Here is an 18,981-nt window from a genome sequence, read left to right on the forward strand (position 1 = left end):
GCCCCGTCACGCCCCCGCTCCCCCCCGCCCCCACATGCCCCCCGCTCCCCCCCCCGGGCTCCAGCACCCCTCCCCCCAGGACTGGACCGCATGAACAGCGCACTGTGCATGTTCTTCCGCCGTCTGCTTTTCCCACGCTCCACCTTAGCGAGATTCGGCCGTGTCGCGGCGCGTAACTTGAGCTCGTCCATTTGTGCCGCCGCGTGGGGTCCGTGGCGCGGGGCCACCTCTGCGGACGGACACCCAGGGGTCGGCAGGTTTCCGCCCGACAGGCGTGCGGCTCTCCTGGAGCGGCGCGTGTCTGGGGCTGGAACCTGCACTAGGCAAGGCCCAGCCGCCTCCCGGGGGCCCCGAGCCCTCCTGGGCCCGGGGCCAGCCCAGCGCCGGTGGCTTCTGCCGCCCCAGGACCTCGGGACGCTCGAGCTCCTTGGGAACTGAATTTACACACGAGGTGGGCGGCTTCCTGATGGGCACGCGCGGTCGTCACCCATCGCTGCCATGGGCTGTCCCGGCAACCGTTCCCGGGGAAACAGAAGCAATAGTGATGTGTGGCCTTTCCAAGTGTGTGGCTTAAATCGCCGGGCACGGCCCTCTGCCCTGTGGGCAGCTGGGGGTCCTAAGGGACGACGATCTGGCCTCCAGCACAGAACGTGGTCGCTGCTCTGGCCGGGGGCAGAGGAGGAGGTAGAAGAGCCGCAGGCCCTGGGGGACCACGTGGAGCAGGACCACCCACTGCTGCGGCCCGTTGCCAGGGAAACGCGCTTTGCCAGCGCCCCCTGGGCCTGCCGGGGTAGCTCAGTCTTCACCCCGATATGCTCCACCACCAGAACCCCCACCCCACCCGGACGCGGCTGTGGGAATTCTCGGGACACAAAGTCCCCCGTCACACGCTGTCCACGCTAAGTGCAGCCGAGGGGGAGAGGCCGCACCCACCTCCCCTGCACGTGGGCTCTTCTAGAACTTGCAGTTTTTCATTGTCCCCCTCTCCGAATATTCCCCAAATGGTTACGGAAGGAGGGGGGGGGGCTGCTTGTCTGCGGGTCTCCTGCTCCCCCGCCTCCTCGCTGCTCTTCAGTGAAGAAACAGGCGATATATTTTGTAAAACCTGGAGCTGCTGCACTAGATTTAGCTCACAAACGGTGAAGTCAGCACTGCGCCCTTTCTCCGATTTCGTTCTGGAAAGTTGGGCAACATTCTCCACACTGTCCTTTGTGACAAGAAAAACGCAGGCCGCGCTGACTGATGGTGGCAGGTCGGAGCCCAGGAGATAACGAGGTGAGACTCGGCGTTCGTTTCACCAGCTTTGAAAAATGGCAGAGAACCTCCCGGCCCCCGATGGCGACGGCGCGCCACAAATCACAGTTGGTTCAAATCGGTTTTATGCACTTGGGGTAAAAAATAGCCAAGTAAACATTTCCACGGGGGGTCGGAGAGACGGGGCCTGGGAAGGGCCGGAGCCGGGCACTGCTCCTGAGAATCTGCCCCGTTTCTCTGCAGGGACGGTGGCCCTGAGCGGCGCGAGGACCCGTCCTCCTCTCCCCTCCCCTGGGGGCCAGAGAGTTAGCTCGAGGTGGTGGGGACAAGACCCACGCATTCACCGGCACCAAACTCCGTGGGTGCAGCCGCCCAGGTGATGTGGGGGCCCAGGGGAGGGCCGCGTGCCCGGCCGGCCTGCTGAGCGCCGCCCTCCCCGCGCACAGGCGACCCCCCCACCCCCTCCGCCCTGCACCGGGTCCCTGGGCGCCATCCTGCACTTTGATCTCCGTGCCTTCAGCGTGTGCGCGTGAGGCTGGGGCCTCCCAGGTGCACATACCTGTCGGGATTTTTCTTTAATATTGTTTCTTTGTTCGCTTCGGGGGCTGTTCACACGGCAGGTCCTGTAATAGCGGCTCTTCCTTCTGGCCCGCGGTCTAGGCTGCGGCCCGCGCCCTGCTAATGCCATCTGTATGGGCCGCCCGCCCTCCAAAACCTAGGACCTCCCCAAGAACCCAATGTTTACTCAAACTCTTCATACAATAACTTACTCTTTTATTAAAAGTTTGTTTTTTGATTGTGAATACAGACTTGTTTTAGAAAATGGGGAAAATATAGGAGTGTATAAAGAAGAAAATTAGCATCATCCCTAAGTCCACAGCCAACCTGAACGTTCTCAAAGCTACAGCCAGAGGCGGGCTTCCTTCTGAGCATCCGCGGAATCTTTCCCACGGAACAGAAAACAAACGTGTACCATGTAAAAAACATACTCAAGCAGAATAAGGTTTCTTTACAAAGTCATTTCCTATAAAATCTCCATTTTGTCAAATCCTGAGGAGTCAGAGACTCGAACAGAGACTGGAACATTTATTAGAAGAGCGGCCGGGGCGAGGGGCTCATCTCCAGATGCCCCCCCGGCTCCTCGTGCTACTGGGGGCAGGGTGCCCCCCCTTCCTGCGCGCCGGAGGCCTGTCCGTCTTAGGGGCGGCAGCCAGGCGGCGCGGGAGAGCCTGGGAGGGGAGCTGCGAAAGGAGGGGGAGAGAAGGGGTGAGTCCCCAGAGAGGCACTGTGCGTGGAGAGGGCCACGGCCGGCCACAGGAGACCACGCCACAGAAGGCGGCCGGCAAACGGCGGGTGAGGTGGCAGAGAAGGGGCCGGCGGGGAGGAAGCAGTCAGGGGGAGCCCCTCCACGCCCCTCGCCCCGGCCCCACTCCCCCTCACCTCTTTCCGGGGGACCTCACCCAAGCGGGGGTCTGTGGTCCTTCTGGGGACGCTGTCCCCTCGGCCGTCTGTCCTGCCACACAAATGGAGGGTGAGGACGGGGCGGGGGGCTGCTCCCCGACACTGGGCGGGAAAGCTGCTCCCCAGTCTGTCTCTTGGGAAGAAGACCAAACAAGGCGGGAGCAGGAGACAGAGGGAGAGAGGGGGCGGCTGGGCCTCCGCTTCCCGCACTGCCCCCCCCAACCCCCCCCAGAAGAGAACAGACGCTTCTCGGGGAAGACACGCAGCCCTCCGCCCTGGCCAGGCTCCATCCGCCGTCCCCCCTCCCGCCCCCGGGCCGGTCCCTCCCCCCCCCGCCCCCATGGGCCAGTACCTGCCGTGTTCCTGCCTCTTCAGGTAGAGCAGCAGGTCCTCGGCGGGCAGAGCCCCCCAGCCCCGAGCCTGGTACAGTCGTAGCAGCTGCGACACGTCCATCAGCTGCCCCGCGGGTGCGAGCCCGTCCCCACCTGGGGCGCAGCGGTGACGCCCCCGTCACGCCGCGGCCCCTGCTCCGCCTCCCCAGGAGCCCGGGCTCTGTGGCCAGCACCCTCCTCACCTCCGCGGCCGCTCACCTCTCTCTGGGGAGCCGGCGTGGGGGCCGCTGCTCTGTGCGTGGCTAGGGGGCAGCTCGTGAGCCCGGAAGAGACTGGACGCCATGGCCAGGGGCACCTTCGTCTTGTGAACAGGGGGCGGGAGGTGTGGCACCTGCGGGGCCTCCTCCCAAGCGCCTGGCGGAAGGAAGGAGGTGCAGGACTGGGGGGGGGGGCAGCGCGAGGCCGAGGGAGCCCCACCAGCTGCCTGGGTCCCCTCCCCGCCCCCACCTTCCCCACTCACCTGCCTTCGGGGGCAGCAGATCAGCAGAAGAGGCCTCGTTCTGCGGTACGGCCTCCAGCAGCTGGGGGGACAAGCCAGCCCGGGACTGAGGGAGGCAGGGGCTGGGGAAGAAGGGGCTCGGATGGCCGCCTTCCGGAACTTGGGAGACGGGAAGCCGACAGACTGGGAGAGAAGCCATCGGGCCTGGACTCCGGAGGGGAAAGAAGATGAGGAGGGGGAGAAGGAAGTGGGGTAGGGCGGATGTGCCCTCGCTTACCTGCTGCAAGAAGTGCTTGAGGCCGTCCAGCTGGGAAGGGGGCTGCGGCCCCGGCTTTAGGAAGCCGTCCCCGTCGGACCCAGGGTCTTCCTCAGGGAACGGCCGCTCCGGCCGCTGATCGGGGTGAAAGGCCCCAGCTGCAGAGAAGGCCCCTGCCGGAGGGTGAAAGGGGGCCCGCTGTGTCCCAGGGGGAGGGGACGCCTCCACAAACCAACCCTCCAAATGCCCCAGGGAAAGAGGCCCATTAAATGTCAGAGGGCATCCCGGCAGGGGGTGGGCAAGCGAGAGAGGAGGTGGGGGGTGGCTGGCGGCTGGCACGGCAGAGGCCCACGCAGCGTGGACAGAGGCGGCGGCTGCGGTGCTCACACTACATAAGTTAACCCCACCAGCAGCTCCCTGGAGACTGATACTCAGGAGGGCTCATGATTGGCAGACGCCACCTCGTTTGTCATTACGGTTACGTAAGTTTTGAACTGAAAACCATGACGTAACTCAGCTCTCATTCTTCACTCAACCTGGGCGGTCCCATTTGCACCCTACAGCGTCCCGGTCCACCCGAGTCACAGCTCGCTGAGCCAGGGAGAGCCACATCCTAGGTCAGCCGGCCAAGAAGCAGACACCAACCCATCAGGTCGCCTCTCCTTGCACCCGACCCAAGAGTCAGAGGCGCCGGCATCTCTAGAAGGTTGCCCGGGACGCCTGGTCCCTCAGGCACCTATGCACCTGCTCTTGACACTTGCTCAGGCCACGACCTCAGTGAGCGGGTTCTAGCCCCACATCAGGACAGCGCAGAGCCTCCTGGAGATTCTCTCTCTCCCTCTCTCTCTGCCCCTCCCCTGCTCACTCGCACGTGCACACACACTCTCTCAAAGTAAACAAACATAGAAAACATTTCTTAAAACGGTGGTCTAGACTATCGGCTGGAGCGTCACAGCTGGTCAAACCCACACGCGAGCCGATGTTATGAGGGCAGGAACCTGGGAGCGAGCGCCTGTCTACCGGAGGCAGGAGGTGTGTGGGGAGACGCGGAGGCAAGAGCCCGACCCGCCCCAGATGGGTCTGGAGGGCGCCCCAGGCCCCGGCTCCAGCAGATCCCCGTGGGCTCCCACTCCCTCAATCTGAGCCGGCTTGAGTGCATTTCAGCTTCTTGCACCTTCCGGCCACGGAGATACCTGGGGGACCAAGCGCTCAAGCCCCGCCCGGACAGACAGACTGGAAGCTGGGCGAGAGGAGCCAGTCAGCCAGCGCCCGTACAGGGGGGACCCCAGTGACTGTCCCCCGTTACCAGAGGATGAAGCGAGGCCTGGCTTCGGCTCCAGGGGCTGGAAGGAATGCTGGCTCTGGAAGGCGGGGCCCAGCAGCAGGCTGAGGTCTGGGGAGGGGCTGCAGAGAACCCGCGGCGGCTCTTCCCGGCTCTGCTGCGACACGGGCTTCAGGGCCACGGCCACGGGAGGCAGGGTCCAGAGCCGCCTCTCCCCCTTCTCTGGCTCCTGAGGCCCAGGGCTGGCGGGGCTGGTGGTGGGAACCTGGGCACGAGAGAGACACGGAAGGATCAACGCCCTGTGCGTCTAAGGGACAAGATGTGGCACACTCTGGTCACTGACGGGAGGTTACAAATAAGCAGAAAGTCCTCAGAGGAGGTTCGGTAACATCTACCAAATTTCCATTAAAGTATGAAGCACTGATTTTTGACCTTGCACTTCCACTTCTACAGACTAGATAGAGACGCTTGCACAGTGGCATGGGGGAACAGGATTTCAGCACCACGTGTAGGGACAAAACATAGGAGACGACTTTGACATTCACGATGAACACTGGGTGGGATGAAAAGTCGCACAGCCATGTGGGGAAGGCCCCCGGGGTGGGGGGTGGGGGTGCACACGCGACACAAGCCGCGGTGGCTGCTTCGGGGAGAGCGGAGCTGCCCAGAGACCGCAGTGCAGGGCAGAATGGGATTACTTCTCACCGTGCACCTCTTTGAACTGTTTGGATTTCTTTTTTTACCACGTGCATATTAAGGTCTATTCCGAAAGATATTTTAGCTTAAAGAGAAAAATATCATTACGAAAAGGAAGTAGAAGATGCAAACACAAGAGGGAGTTGGGGGGGGCACCTGGGTGGCTCGGTCAGTTAAGCGTCTGACTTTGGCTCAGGTCACGATCTCACGGTTCGGGAGTCCGAGCCCCATGTCAGGCTCTGTGCTGACAGCCTGGAGCCTGGAGCCTGTTTCCGATTCTGTGTCTTCCTCTCTCTCTGCCCCTCCCCTGCTCATGCTCTATCTGTCTGTCTGAACACTAAACAGGGCGATGCGTACCGGGGGGTCAGGAGGCAGGGCAGGGGCGCCCAGCAGCTGGCTGGCCTCCTCCCAGTGGGCCTGCAGCATGGCCTGGAGCCGCTCCACCAGCTCGGCACGCTGCTCCTCCAGCTGCTGCCGGCCGCTCTGCAGCTCCCGCACCCGCGCCTGCTCGCGGGCCAGCCTGGAGAAGAGACGGGAGAGGGGGCTGCGGCCTCTGAAGAGGGGGGCGGCGGGGCTTCTAGAGAGGAGCTGGGGTGGCGTGGGCGCGGGCAGGCCTGCGCAGGGAGTGGCAGCTGGCCGTCCACGGCACCGGCTCCACGCTGGAAGGGACGCACGCGTGACAGGGATGCGGCAGCGACGGTACCTGAGCTCATAGTCCTGCGCCACCTGCTGCTGCCTCTCCTCGCGCTCCGCCATTTCCACCTTGAACTGAGCCAGCTGAGCTGACAGTTCCTGCTGGTGCTGTCCGCTCAGCTCCTGCAGCTGCTTCCTGGGGGGACGCGGGGGCGGGGGGGGAAACTGAGTCTGGAGCCGAACATCATAAAGGGAGAAGCTGGAATGTGAGCGTGTGACAGGCAGAGCACCAGCCGGCCCGGCCAAGGCACAGAGGGTTCGGGACAGCGGGAAGGACAGCGCCGGTGCGCAGGGACGGGCACCCCAGGAGCAGAGACGGCAGCGAGGATTTGTGGGACAGGGATTCACTCACGAGGCGTTTCCAGAAAAATCCAGGAGGGGAGAGGGGATGAGGGACAAGAGCTGGCATGGGGACGGGGCTGGAGGCCTCGGGGCAGCTCTGGAGACGACACAGGCCACAGCTGGGCACTGTCCCCTCCGAGGCCAGGAGGCTGATTGGCGACAGCCCTCAGTTACGGGCCCTGGCACTCTCCGCAAGCACCGACGGCAGCTCCGCCCCGGACACACGCGGGCGGCCCCGATGGGGGCCAGCAGGCTGGGAAGCGACAGAGGGACGGAGGGGACAGGGCGCCGTGCCGGGGGCCCCGGGGGGGGCGAGCACCTGTGGTGTTCCCGCAGCGAGGCCGCCTGCCGCACGCTGCTCTCCTGGGCCTGGGCCAGCCGCTCAGCCACCCGCTGCTCCAGCCGCACGGCCAGGTCCGACTCCAGCTGGACCCGCTGGCTCTCGTGCCGGGCCTGGCGGGAAGGGGGGGGGGCGGCGAGGCTGCAGTTCCCAGGACGGAGGGCGCCGGGCGACAGAAAACCCACGGAGCGGCACCCCCCTCATGTGCCTAGCGGCCTAAGGACAAGACTCCAGTCACGAGGGGCCACAGGGGAGCCCCTTCTTCACGGGACCACGAGGTCCTCCCTAGCCCTGCACCTAAGCGCACGGAAGTCAGGGGGGCCGTGGCCAGAAAAGTCTACAGTGATGAAAAGAAAGGTTAGGGAGGACGACGGACCTCGCGTGTGGCCGAGGTGGCGCAGGGCCTGACGCCCAGCGGGCGCCCAGCAGGAGGCACTGTCCCCTCCTCCTGAAGCACAATCAGGCTGTGGCCTGGTCTTTGGTTTGTCACCTCATAGGCCCCTCCCACTGTGGAAACCTAGTGTGCACTCACAGCCGGTGACGATGGAGAACCTCACTCTTAAGTCCCACGGGTTGCGTCTCAGCCCCCGTCCTCCGTGACGTCCCCAGAGCACCCCCATCTGCCCCCGTCCTCTGTGACATCCCCGGACCACCCCCATCTGCGTCAGCCTTTCCTGCTGGAGCCACACACCCCTCCACTCCCGACACCACAGCTCCGTGACCCCGTTCTGTCTGCTGCTTGGCCCGGCCGCCCGGGAGGGTCCTCGGTCTTTCTGACCACATAGCAGCTGACGCTCCGGGTCACAGGTGAGTAATAAACACGTGGCATCCAGGCCATATGTTTTGCTACCGTTCACACCCTAAGACACTTTCTAATCTCTCTTTAGCCAGGCCTTTCTTCCAGGCTTGAAGCCCCTTCACCCAGACGCCTACTGAATACATGTACTTGGATACAGCACAAATCAAACATTCAAAATGTAGCTCATTTGGTTTTTCACTCTCAGTCCTTTCCCTCTCAGGATGTACGTTGTGCCTTCATTCACGGCCCCGCTCTCCACTGAAACCACCAAGCCACGTGAGCCCCGCGTTGTCCTGGACCCTGGCTTCTTCCCGCCTCCCACCGGGTCGCTCCATTCTACTTCCTAAATGCCTGGCAAGTTTACTCCTCGCTCACTACTCCAGGGATTCAGTATTATTTCAGGTCTCACTGATCTCCTCACCTCTGTTCTACCCTCTGTCACATCAGCCCCAGCAGACCTCCTACTTTGTGCCTGAGTGATGTTCTAGAATACAGAGGTGCTCAGTGTATTGCCCTGTTTGAAACCGTCCAAATGCCCCCACTGCCTGAAGAATAAAGTCTGGGCTGCTTGAAACAGCTTCCGTGGCCCCTCATGTCTTCCTGCCACCCATCCACCTCCCCTCTCCCTTCCGATCATACATAAACCCTTCACAACTACACAAATTCTTTTTTTTTAATTTTTAAAAATTGTGATTAAAAAAGCCCCACATCATATAAAATTTACCTCAACCATTTATTTTTATTTGAGAGAGAGAGAGAGAGAGAGAGAGAGAGAGAGGGAATGAGAGAAGGAGAGAGGCCCAGAATCTTGAGCAGGCTTCGCGCCGAGCATGGAGCCCGACTCAGGGCTCAATCCCACGGCCCCGGGACCATGACCTGAGCCCAAATCAAGAGTTGGATGCTCAACCGACTAAGCCACGCAGGCACCCCACTTCTTAACCATTTCTAAGTGTACAGTTGAGTAAACTGCATTCACATTATTGTACAGATCTCTAGAACTTTTCATCTTATAAAAATAAAACTCTATCCCTGCTGAACAACCACTCCCCATTTCCTCCCACCCCGGCCCCATGCTAATTTGTTTCCTGATATTGACTACTCTAGGTAGCTCATTATCTAAATTCTTTTCTTTTAATTTTTTTAATGTTTATTTATTTTTGAGAGAAAGACAGAGTGTGAGCAGGGGAGGGGCAGAGAGAAAGGGAGACACAGAATCAGAAGCAGGCTCCAGGCTCTGAGCTGTCAGCACAGAGCTGATGTGGGGCTCAAACCCACCAACTCACGAGTCATGACCTGAGCCGAAGTCAGATGCTCAACCAACTGAGCCACCCAGGTGGCCCCCTAAATTCTTCTAATGGAAAATTTAATATATACTCCCCGTGAGCCAGGTACACACACACACATATATATATCTTCCTAAAAAGCACCAAAAACGTAACAGCGTGGGATTGCTAGGCCAAAGCAAAGGACAAATGGGAGCCTGGCTAGGTTAGCCACTGCTGCCCTGCAAGCATCTGCCTATCTGGTTTGGACTGTCTTTCAAGATCACATGAACAGAAATCAAAAGCCAAGGCCCGTATAAATTGGTAGGTCTAAGTGGAGACCCTCCCCACAATAAATTGAAACTCCAGGATGTTTCATCCTCAGGGTGAAAGTGAACAGAAGCGGAACAGCCTATATAAAATTAAAGCTTAAGTTTAATCCTAGGGCAATCCCAACTTTTAAAATGTGGTTTAAATCCTGCTTTTGTACTGTTTTTTAGGGAGAGGCAAATGCAAATCTTCACTGCAGGCCTCAACTTATCCCCACAAGTTTTCAAATACAAAGTCCAACACACGACCAGAAATAAAGAGGACCTGGGGAGCCTGGCTGGCTTAGTCAGTAGAGGGTCCAACTCTTGGTCTCAGGGTCATGAGTTCCAGCTCCACGTTGGGTGTGGAGCCCACTTAAACCAAAAACGGAAGGAAGGAAGGAAAGAAGGAAGAAAGGAAGGAAGGAAGAAGGAAGGGGAGAGAGAAAGAAAAAGGACCCAAGGAAACTCCATGGGAACTAGCAAGAACAAGAGACAACAGAAATTGGAATCCTCCAACATTTCAGATGCTGAAATTAGCATCTACAGATAATAAAACTGTTTAAAGTACAAAGACAAATGTGAATATATCAGAAAACAAGAAACTATGAAACTGTAAAATGTGAAGATAAAAAGAGTACTTTGTAAAATCAAAAAATATAATACATATAATTAAAAACTCAGTCAGTAAATTAGACAAAGTTGAACAGAGAATTAGTGAACTGGAAGATAGGAAATTATCCAGCGTGTGCATGAAAACACAAAAGATGGGAAATACAAAGCGAACGAGACATAGAAGAAGAGCTAAGGTATATTTAATCAGGTTCCAGAAAGAGAGGGCAGAGACAACGGAGCAAAGGCAACATACAAAGATAATGACTGAGAGTTTTCCAGAACTGATGAAAGATACCACACTGATTCAAGATGCTGAATGAATCCCAAAAAAGATTACTTAAAAAAAAAAAAACATATTAAGTGCATTCAGGTAAAACATAAAAACTACAAAGAGAAAATTTTAAAGTCAAGAGTGGTTGACTGGTAGCTGACTTCTCAACAGCAAAAACAAGGGAGAATGGAATTTTTTATATGTTGAAATAACTACCCACCTAGAGTTCAACATCCAGGAACTTCTTCAAAAATGAATATGAAATGAAGACAGTTTCAAACTAAAATAACTGATCGGAAACATACACATATACATACAGATGAGTCATTTCTTCCACCATGAAAAAGATCCTGATGGGAGGTCTGAGTTCAAAGAAAGTTAGAACAGCAAAGAAAACAGCACATAACGTGGACACCTCTAAAGGAATATTGACTTTAGAGAACAACATTAATAATGTTTTATGGTGGTTTTTTTTACTTAAAACAGAATTTAAAAACAGTGACATCCCAGAAAACAGCAGGGAAGGAAAATGCAGGGGTCAGTCCTTCCGCTGACACATCCAATAAGCTGAGAAAAAATGATCAAAATCCACCATTTGGGAATTCTGGAACCAGATCAGACACTTAAGCAACCAGGAGAGGGCCTGATGACGGCAGAGGCCGCTGGGCTTGGGTACAAGAGCTGGGTCCCTGCTACCACTTCCTAGCTCCCAGCCCCTCGGCAGCCATGGGAACCGTAGCCCGGGAAACGGGAGTCGCTGGCTGAAATGGGGAGTGGGGCGGGGCAGTAAAAACCCTGTCCTCCAAAATCGCAGGGAGGCGGTGTGTGTGTGTGTGTGTGTGTGTGTGTGTGTGTGTGTGTGTGTGTGTGTGTTGTGATCAGTTTGGCAGCTCCCTGAGGAACCAGAGCAAACAAATACCTTTCTTCTGAGCCCCTTGGCCTGCAGAGGCCTCCCTGGTGGCGTCAATTATAAGATTTAAAGAGGGGCGCCTGGGGGGCGCCTGGGGAGCGCCTGGGGGGCTCAGTGGATTGAGCGATTGAGCTTCGGACTTCAGCTCAGGTCACAATCTCACGGTTTGTGAGTTTGAGCCTCGAGTCAGGCTCTGTGCTGACAGCTGGAGCCTGTTTCGGATTCTGTGTCTCCCTCTCTCTCTGACCCTCCCCTGCTCATGCTGTCTCTCTCTCTCTCTCAAAAATAAATAAAACATTAGAAAAAAAATCTCCCCCCTCAAAAATAAATAAATGTTAAAAAAATTTCTTTTTAAAAATTTAAAGAGATATGTATACTTATTTGGAACAGGAATCCAGACATTTAAGAAAATCTCTGTCAAGTCACAGGCTAATCACATAGATAACAGAAATGCCAGTCACCACACACAAAAAGAAATACAGACTTTGCAAAAAATGGTTTGAAAAAGTCACTAAACAAATGGATGGCTGCAGACATCAAAAGAAATCCAAGGAGAGAGAGAATATGATTTCCATAATTACATTATAGTATCCAAAATGTCTAGTTCTCAACAACAAACTACAAAATGTAGAGAGAAACAGGAAAATATGACTCATTCAAAGGAAAAAAGAGTTAGAGGCACCTCGTTGGCTCAACTGGTAAAGCATACAACTTTTTTTAAGTTTATTTATTTTGAGAGAGAGAGAGCGCATGAGTGGGGTAAGGGGAGACAGAAAGGGGGACAGATTCTCAATCAGGCTCCATGCCGTCAGTGCAGAGCCTAACGCAGGGCTCAAACCCACGAACAAGGAGACTGTGACCTAGGCGAAGTCGGGCGCTTACCCAGACTGAGCCACCCACGGTGCCCCGAGAATGCGACTCTTGATCTCCGGATTGTGACTTTGAGCCCCATGCTGGGTGTGCCGATGGCTTAAAAATAAAATTTTTAAGAATAAAATACAAAGCAAGAAGAGAATTTAACAGGAACATTTCCTGTAGAAGCCCAGGAAGTGGAATGATTAATCAAAGACAGTAAATCAAGTCTTAAATATGCTCCCTGGACTATTTGGACAACAAACTAAATGAAATTGGGATGAAGTACGAACAAATAGAAAACATCATTAAAGAGACATAAATGATAAAAAAAGAACCAAGCAGAAACCCCCGGAGCTGTAAAGTACACTTGATGATACGAACATTTCACCAGACACCAATACCTGTTCTTATGGAAAGGACCAAACCCAGAACACTGAGCCCAACAAATGCTGGAGAGAATGTGGAGCGACGGGAACCCTCGCTCGTTGCTGGTGGGAGCGCAAAATGGTGCCGCGCCTCCGAAGACAGTGCGGTGGTTTCTTACATGCTCTCGGCCTATGATGTAGCAGCCGCGGTCCATGGGATTTGCCCAGAGGAGTTAAAGCCTCAGGTCCGCGCCCAAACCTGCACACAGATGTTTACAGCAGTTTTGTTCATAAGGGCCAGAAGTTAGAGGCGACCCGGTGCCCTTCAGCGGGTGCGTGGATGAACAGGCCGTGGTCCGGCCGGACAGTGGAATGTTACCCAGCACTAAAAAGGAATGAGCTCTCGAGCCATGAAGAGACACACAGGAAACGTCAATGCACGTCACTACGTGAAAGCAGCCAGTCTGAGAAGGCTACATGCGGTAGGATTCCCACCAGACAGCATTCTGGAAAAGGCCAAACTATGGAGACTGTAAAAGGGCAGGGGTTGCCAGGGGTTAGAGGGAAGAAGGGATGAACAGGCAGTGCACGAAGGATTTGTGAGGCAGTGAAACTACGAACTATGATACTGTAAAGGTGGAGACACGTCATTATAAATTTGTCCAAACCTGTAACATGAGTAAACTATGTAAGTAACACGAGTAAGCTATGGACTCTGTGTGATAATGACGTGTCGATGCAGGTTCGAGTGTAACAGACGCACTACTCTCGTGGGGATGTGACCATGTACAGACCCCGCCACGTGCCGGTGGGGCTGGGGGTGGGGTGGGGGGATATGGGAAACCTCGTGCCTTCTGCTCAATTTTGCTCTGAACATAAAACTGCTCTAAAAAATAAGAACTATTCAAAATTCACTAAAGGAGGGGCGCCTGGGTACCTCAGTCGGTTGAGCGTCCGACTATAGCTCAGGTCATGATCTCACAGTTCGTGGGTTCGAGCCCTGCGTCGGGCTCTGTGCTGACAGCTCAGAGTCTGGAGCTGCTTCCGATTCTGTGTCTCCCTCTCTCGCTCACCCTCCCCTGTTCATGCTGTCTCTATCTTTCTCTCTCTCAGAAATAAAACAGAAAAGGGGCGCCTGGGTGGCTTAGTCGGTTGAGCGTCCGACTTTCGCTTAGGTCATGATCTCGCGGTTCGTGGGTTAGAGCCCCGCGTCGGGCTCTGTGCTGACTGCCAGATCAGAGCCTGGAGCCTGTTTCAGAGTCTGTGTCTCCCTCTCTCTCTGACCCTCCCTTGCTCACGCTGTCTCTCTCTCTCTCCTAGAAATAAATAAAACATTTAAAAAAAAAAGAAAAGAAAAGAAAACTGAAAAAAATTTTTAAAAAATTCACTAAAGGGGCTGAACAGCAGATTTCAGCGAGAAGAAAGGGCCAATGAACTCGAGGATAAGCAACTGAAGTTATCCAAGCTCACGAGCAGAAAGAAAAAAACCACTGAGAAAAGAACAGAGCCTGAGGGACCTGCGGGACATCATACCAACATCTGCAACGGAGACGTCCTGGAATGACGAGAGAGAGAGAGAGAAAGGAACAGAAAAAAATGTTTGAAGAAATGGTCAAAAACTTCCCAAATTTGATGAAAGACGTAAACCCGCCCATTCCAGAAACTCAACAATCTAAGCAGAATGAACTCAAAGAGATTCGCACTACGACACATCACAGTCACGCTGTCAAGGGCCAAACAGAAAGCAGCGAAAGAAGGACCCTGTCACTCACAAAAGCACTGCAGTAACACTAACAGCTGATGTCCTGTAAGAAGGGAGAGCGCCCAGAGGGTAGTGGAATGACATATTTAAAATGCTGGAAGAAAATCAAATCAACTGTCAACTAAAAAAAACTCTTCAAGGGGCACCTGGGGGGCTCAGTCGGTTGTGCATCTGACTCCTGCTATCAGCTCAGGTCATGATCCCAGGGCTGTGGGATCAAGCCTGGTGTCAGGCTCCAGGCTGATATGGAGCCTGCTTGGGGTTCTTTCTCTCTCTCCCTCTGCCCCTCTACCCCTGCTCGCTCACATGCTCTCTCCCCCTCTCATAAATAAACATTTAAAAAAATCCTACAAGAATGAAGGAGAAATTAAGGCATTCTCAGATGAACAAAAGCTAAGAGGATTGATCACTAGTCAACCTGACCCACAGAAACATGCTGAAGAGAGTCCTGCAGGCTAAACTGAAATGAAATTCAGCAGTAACTGGAACCATATGAATAAATAAAGAACAGTGGTAAAGGGCCCTACAGAGGTAAATGCAAAAGTCTGTATTACTGTACTTTCTTTTTAAAAAGTTTAAATGTTGATTTTTGAGAGAGACAGAGTGTGAATGGGGGAGGGGCAGAGAGGGGAAGATACTGGATCTGAAGCAGGCTCCAGGCTCCGAGCTGTCAGCACAGAGCCCGAAGTGGGGCTCAAACTCATGGAGCGCGAGATCATGACCTGAGCCGAAGTCAGACGCTCAACCGAATGAGCCATCCAGGCGCCCCAGGTATTACTGTAGTTTCGGTTTAGAATTTCTTTTTTCCTATACGATATAAAAGGCAGATTCATTAAACAGTAATTATAATCTGTGTCAATAACACTATGAAAGCAGAGAGACACAGATGTATAGCAACAATGTTCGTTCACTATGGAAACTAGAGCTAGTGTTATTCAAACTAGGTTATTATTAAAATGTTAATTGTAGGGGCGCCTGTCGGTTAAGTATCTGACTTCAGCTCAGATCACGATCTCACGGTTTGTGGGTTCAAGCCCCACGTCGGGCTCTGTGCTGACAGCCAGCTCAGAGCCTGGAGCCTGCTTCAGATTCCGTGTCTCCCTCTCTCTCTGACCCTCCCCTGCTCACGCTGTCTCTTTCTCTCTCTCAGAAATAAAGCATTAAAAAAAATTTTTTTAATAAAATGTTAATTGCAATCCCAAGGTAATCATTAAGAAAACTTCTAAAATGTACAGAAAAGGAAAAACTAAGAGAATCAAAATGGTACACAAAATATCAATGAAGGACCCCAAGAAGGCAGTAATGGAGGAATTAAGGAAAACAAAAACAAAAACCAAGCAGGACATACAGAAAGCAAATAGTTAAATGGCAGAAATAAGTCATTCTTTTCCAGTAATTACTTTAAATGTAAATGGATTAAATTTTCCAATTAAAAGACAGAAAGTGGCAGGATGGATTAAAAAACAAAACATAATCCACCTATATGTTGTCTGGATAAGAGACTCGCTTTAGGGGCACCTGGGTGGCTCAGTTGGTTAACCTACCGACTTCAGCTCAGGTCATGATCTCACGGTTCGTGGGTTGAAGCCCCACATCAGGCTCTGTGCTGACAGCTCAGATTCCAATTCTGTGTCTCCATCTCTCTCTGCCCACCCCCACTCACCCTCTGTCTCTCAAAAATAAACAAATGTAAAAAAAAAAAGGGGGGGGACACTCACTTTAGATATAAAGACACAGAGGTTGTAAATAAAAGGATGAAAAAAGTCCATGCAAAGAGCAACCAAGAGAGCTAGAGTAGGGGCTATGTTATCATTAGACAAAATTTTAAGCCCAAAAAAAATTATATCAGGAAGACGTAACAACATAAACATATATTCACTTAACAGAGCCCCAAATTATATAAAGAAAAAATTGATAGTCTTGAAGGGAGAGATGGACAGTTCTACGGTAATAGTTGGAAACATCAACACCTCCCTTTCAACAATGGATAGAACAGAGGCACCTGGGTGGCTTAGTCAGTTACAAATCCAACTCTTGAGGCGTCTGGGGGGCTCAGTTGGTTAAGTGTCCAACTTCGGCTTCGGTCATGATCTTGCGGTCCGTGAGTTCAAGCCGTGCACCGAGCTCTGCACTGGCGGCTCAGAGCCTGGAGCCTGCTTCCGATTCTGTTTGCCTCTCTCTCTCTCTGCCCCTCCCCTGCTTGTGCTCACTCTCTCTCTCAAAACAATCCAACCTTTTTTTTTTTTTTCTAGGAGACAGAGAGAGACAGCGTGAAGAGGGGAGGGTCAGAGAGAGAGGGAGACACAGACTCCGAAATAGGCTCCAGGCTCTGAGCTGTCAGAACAGAGCCCGACGCGGGGCCCGAACCCACTACCGCGAGATCATGACCTAAGCGAAAGTCGGATGCTTAACCGACTAAGCCACCCAGTCGCCCCAAAAAATCCAACTCTTGATTTCGGCTCTGGTCATGATCTTGGGGTTTGTGGGACTGAGCGCTGCATCGGGCTCTGCGATGACAGCATGGAGCCTGCTTGGGATTCTGTCTCTCCCTCCCCAACCCCAAAAATGGATAGAATACAAAAGCAAGGACTTGAATGGTATTAAAGCCAGGCACTATTCTGGGATTCAACAACAAAAAGACAAAAATCCTTGCTTTCAAAAAAATACAAGACTTTAAAAGGTACAGTATGTAGCATGTTAGGAGCAAGATCAAGCAGGGAGGGGAACAGGGGCTGTGAGGTTGCAGGGGTGGGGGAAGACCTCCCTGAAAAGACGATATCGGAGTAAAGACTGGTTCTCCTGGCCCTCAGCCATCAGCTAGCACGCCAAGGGCGTGTCCCCGGGGCCAGGGCTGCTGCCACTCCTGGCACGGAGCTAACGCAGGGAACGTTCCCCAGGCTCTGTGGACACACAACCAGGTCGGAGGGCGACAGCAGCTCACAAACAGCCACGCAACTGCACTAACACCCTCGGTCGCCCACGACATCAGTTGCCACGTGGTCGGTCAGCCAACTTAAGGGCCGGGTGAAAAGCGAAAGGAGTGTGTTTTTCCAAACGCGGGTCTCGCTGACCCAGAGGCTGGGTGTATCTCCCGAAGTCAACCACGAGGAAGGAAACCCTCTCAGACGGACGTGCTCTCAGATCCTCATTCATCTGCCCTGAACACACATTCTACACACACAGCGGTCCCCTCTCATCCACGGTTCCCCTCTCTGTGGTTTCGGTCACCCGCGGTCACCTGCGGTCCGAAGCAGGTAATCCCCCTTCTGACGGTATCATTAGGTCAAGACTGGCCTCACACTGTGTCACAGCGCTTGCGGCATCCACCTCTTTCATCCCATCCTGTGGCCATTTTATCATCTCCCATCCTCACAAGAGGAAGAAGGGTGAGGGGGCACCTGGGTGGCTCAGTCGGTTAAGCATCCGACTTCGGCTCAGGTCATAATCTCACAGTTTGTGGGTTCGAGCCCCGCGTCAGGCTCTGCGCTGACAGCTCAGAGCCTAGAGCCTGCTTCCGATTCTGTGTGTCCCTCTCTCTGCCCCTCCCCTGCTTGTGCTCTCTTGAAAGTAAATAAACGTTTAAAAAAGAAATAAAGAAGAAGGGTGAGTGCAAGACACTGATATTTTGAGAGAGTGAGAGGCCACATCACATAACTTTTATAACATTACATGCTTGTAAGTGCTCAATTTTTAAAATATTTTTTTTAACTTTGAGAGAGAGTGTGAGCAGGGGAGGGGCAGAGAGAGAGGGAGAGAAGGAGAGTCCCAAGCAGACTCCACACTGTCAGCCAGACCCCTGCTCGGTGCTCGAACTCCCGAACCGTGAGATCGTGACCTGAGCGGAAATTGAGAGTCGGAGCTCAACCCACCAAGCCGCCCAGGCGCCCCACAAGTGCTCAACTTTATAACAGTCACTGTTGTTCATCTCTTACTGTGACTACCCTGTAAATGACCGTCCTCACAGGTGCGGGCGTACAGGAGACACGGCACACACAGGCCTTAGTACTTAGTACCACCCAAGGTCCCAGCACTGCATCCCCGTGGATGAGGGGCGGGGGGAGGGGGTCCTACTGTAAAAGCAGAAGCCAAGGTGAACATTCTAGTTAAACTCCGGAGCGTCTGCCACGACTCCCAGAGGTCGCTGTGCCTCAGACCCCCTTCCCCCCAGCAGGAAAGCCGCCTCCGGACCCCCTGCCGCCTGACCTGTATCAAGCTCATCTCCAGCTGCAGCGCGTCCCTCTCTCTCCGCGCCGCGTCCAGCTCGCCCTCCAAGCGCCGCGCCTCCGACTGCGCCAGCGCCAGCTGCTGCTCGGCCTCCCGCGCCGCCTGCGCCTCCCGCCGCGCCTTCTCCTGCGGGGAAGTCAACCCTGAGGATGGGCCTCGTGGCCCGGCTCCCGGTCCCCTGTTCCCTGTGTCAGCCTCCCACCCCCTGACCACGTCCCGGTGTCAGCCTCCCACCCGCTGACCACGCCCCCGTGTCAGCCTCCCACCCCCTGACCACGCCCCCGTGTCAGCCTCCCACCCCCTGACCACGCCCCCGTGTCAGCCTCCCACCCCCTGACCCCCCCGTGTCAGCCTCCCACCCCCTGAGACCCCCCGCGTCAGCCTCCCCCCCCCTGACCCCCCCGCGTCAGCCTCCCATCCCGACCCCCCCCGCGTCAGCCTCCCACCCCCTGACC

The 18,981-nt window shown here is 54.6% G+C and overlaps 1 protein-coding gene across 4 annotated transcripts in view; it reads right to left on the reverse strand.

The window, feature by feature from the left end:
• Positions 1–2,011: 2,011 nt before the first annotated feature.
• The window catches only part of CNTROB (centrobin, centriole duplication and spindle assembly protein), a 24,129-nt gene continuing 7,159 nt past the window's right edge, over positions 2,012–18,981 (reverse strand). Inside the window, exons 9-19 of one of the 4 annotated variants that reach the window (XM_039231510.1) lie at positions 18,506–18,652; positions 7,135–7,268; positions 6,484–6,609; positions 6,138–6,300; positions 5,109–5,349; positions 3,824–3,975; positions 3,568–3,628; positions 3,290–3,461; positions 3,068–3,200; positions 2,715–2,767; positions 2,012–2,495 (exon numbers count right to left, since the gene is read on the reverse strand). In XM_039231510.1, coding sequence (XP_039087441.1) covers positions 2,279–2,495; positions 2,715–2,767; positions 3,068–3,200; positions 3,290–3,461; positions 3,568–3,628; positions 3,824–3,975; positions 5,109–5,349; positions 6,138–6,300; positions 6,484–6,609; positions 7,135–7,268; positions 18,506–18,652 — 1,599 coding nt within the window. In that variant the 3' untranslated portion in view covers positions 2,012–2,278. Of the gene's footprint in view, positions 2,496–2,694; positions 2,768–3,067; positions 3,201–3,289; positions 3,462–3,567; positions 3,629–3,823; positions 3,976–5,108; positions 5,350–6,137; positions 6,301–6,483; positions 6,610–7,134; positions 7,269–18,505; positions 18,653–18,981 lie in introns of all 4 variants that reach the window. The other 3 variants (XM_039231511.1, XM_039231512.1, XM_039231513.1) reach the window with 3 other exon arrangements.

This window comes from Hyaena hyaena, unplaced genomic scaffold, assembly GCF_003009895.1.
Source record: "Hyaena hyaena isolate Hyena2069 unplaced genomic scaffold, ASM300989v1 scaffold_58, whole genome shotgun sequence".
Lineage (NCBI taxonomy): Eukaryota > Metazoa > Chordata > Mammalia > Carnivora > Hyaenidae > Hyaena > Hyaena hyaena.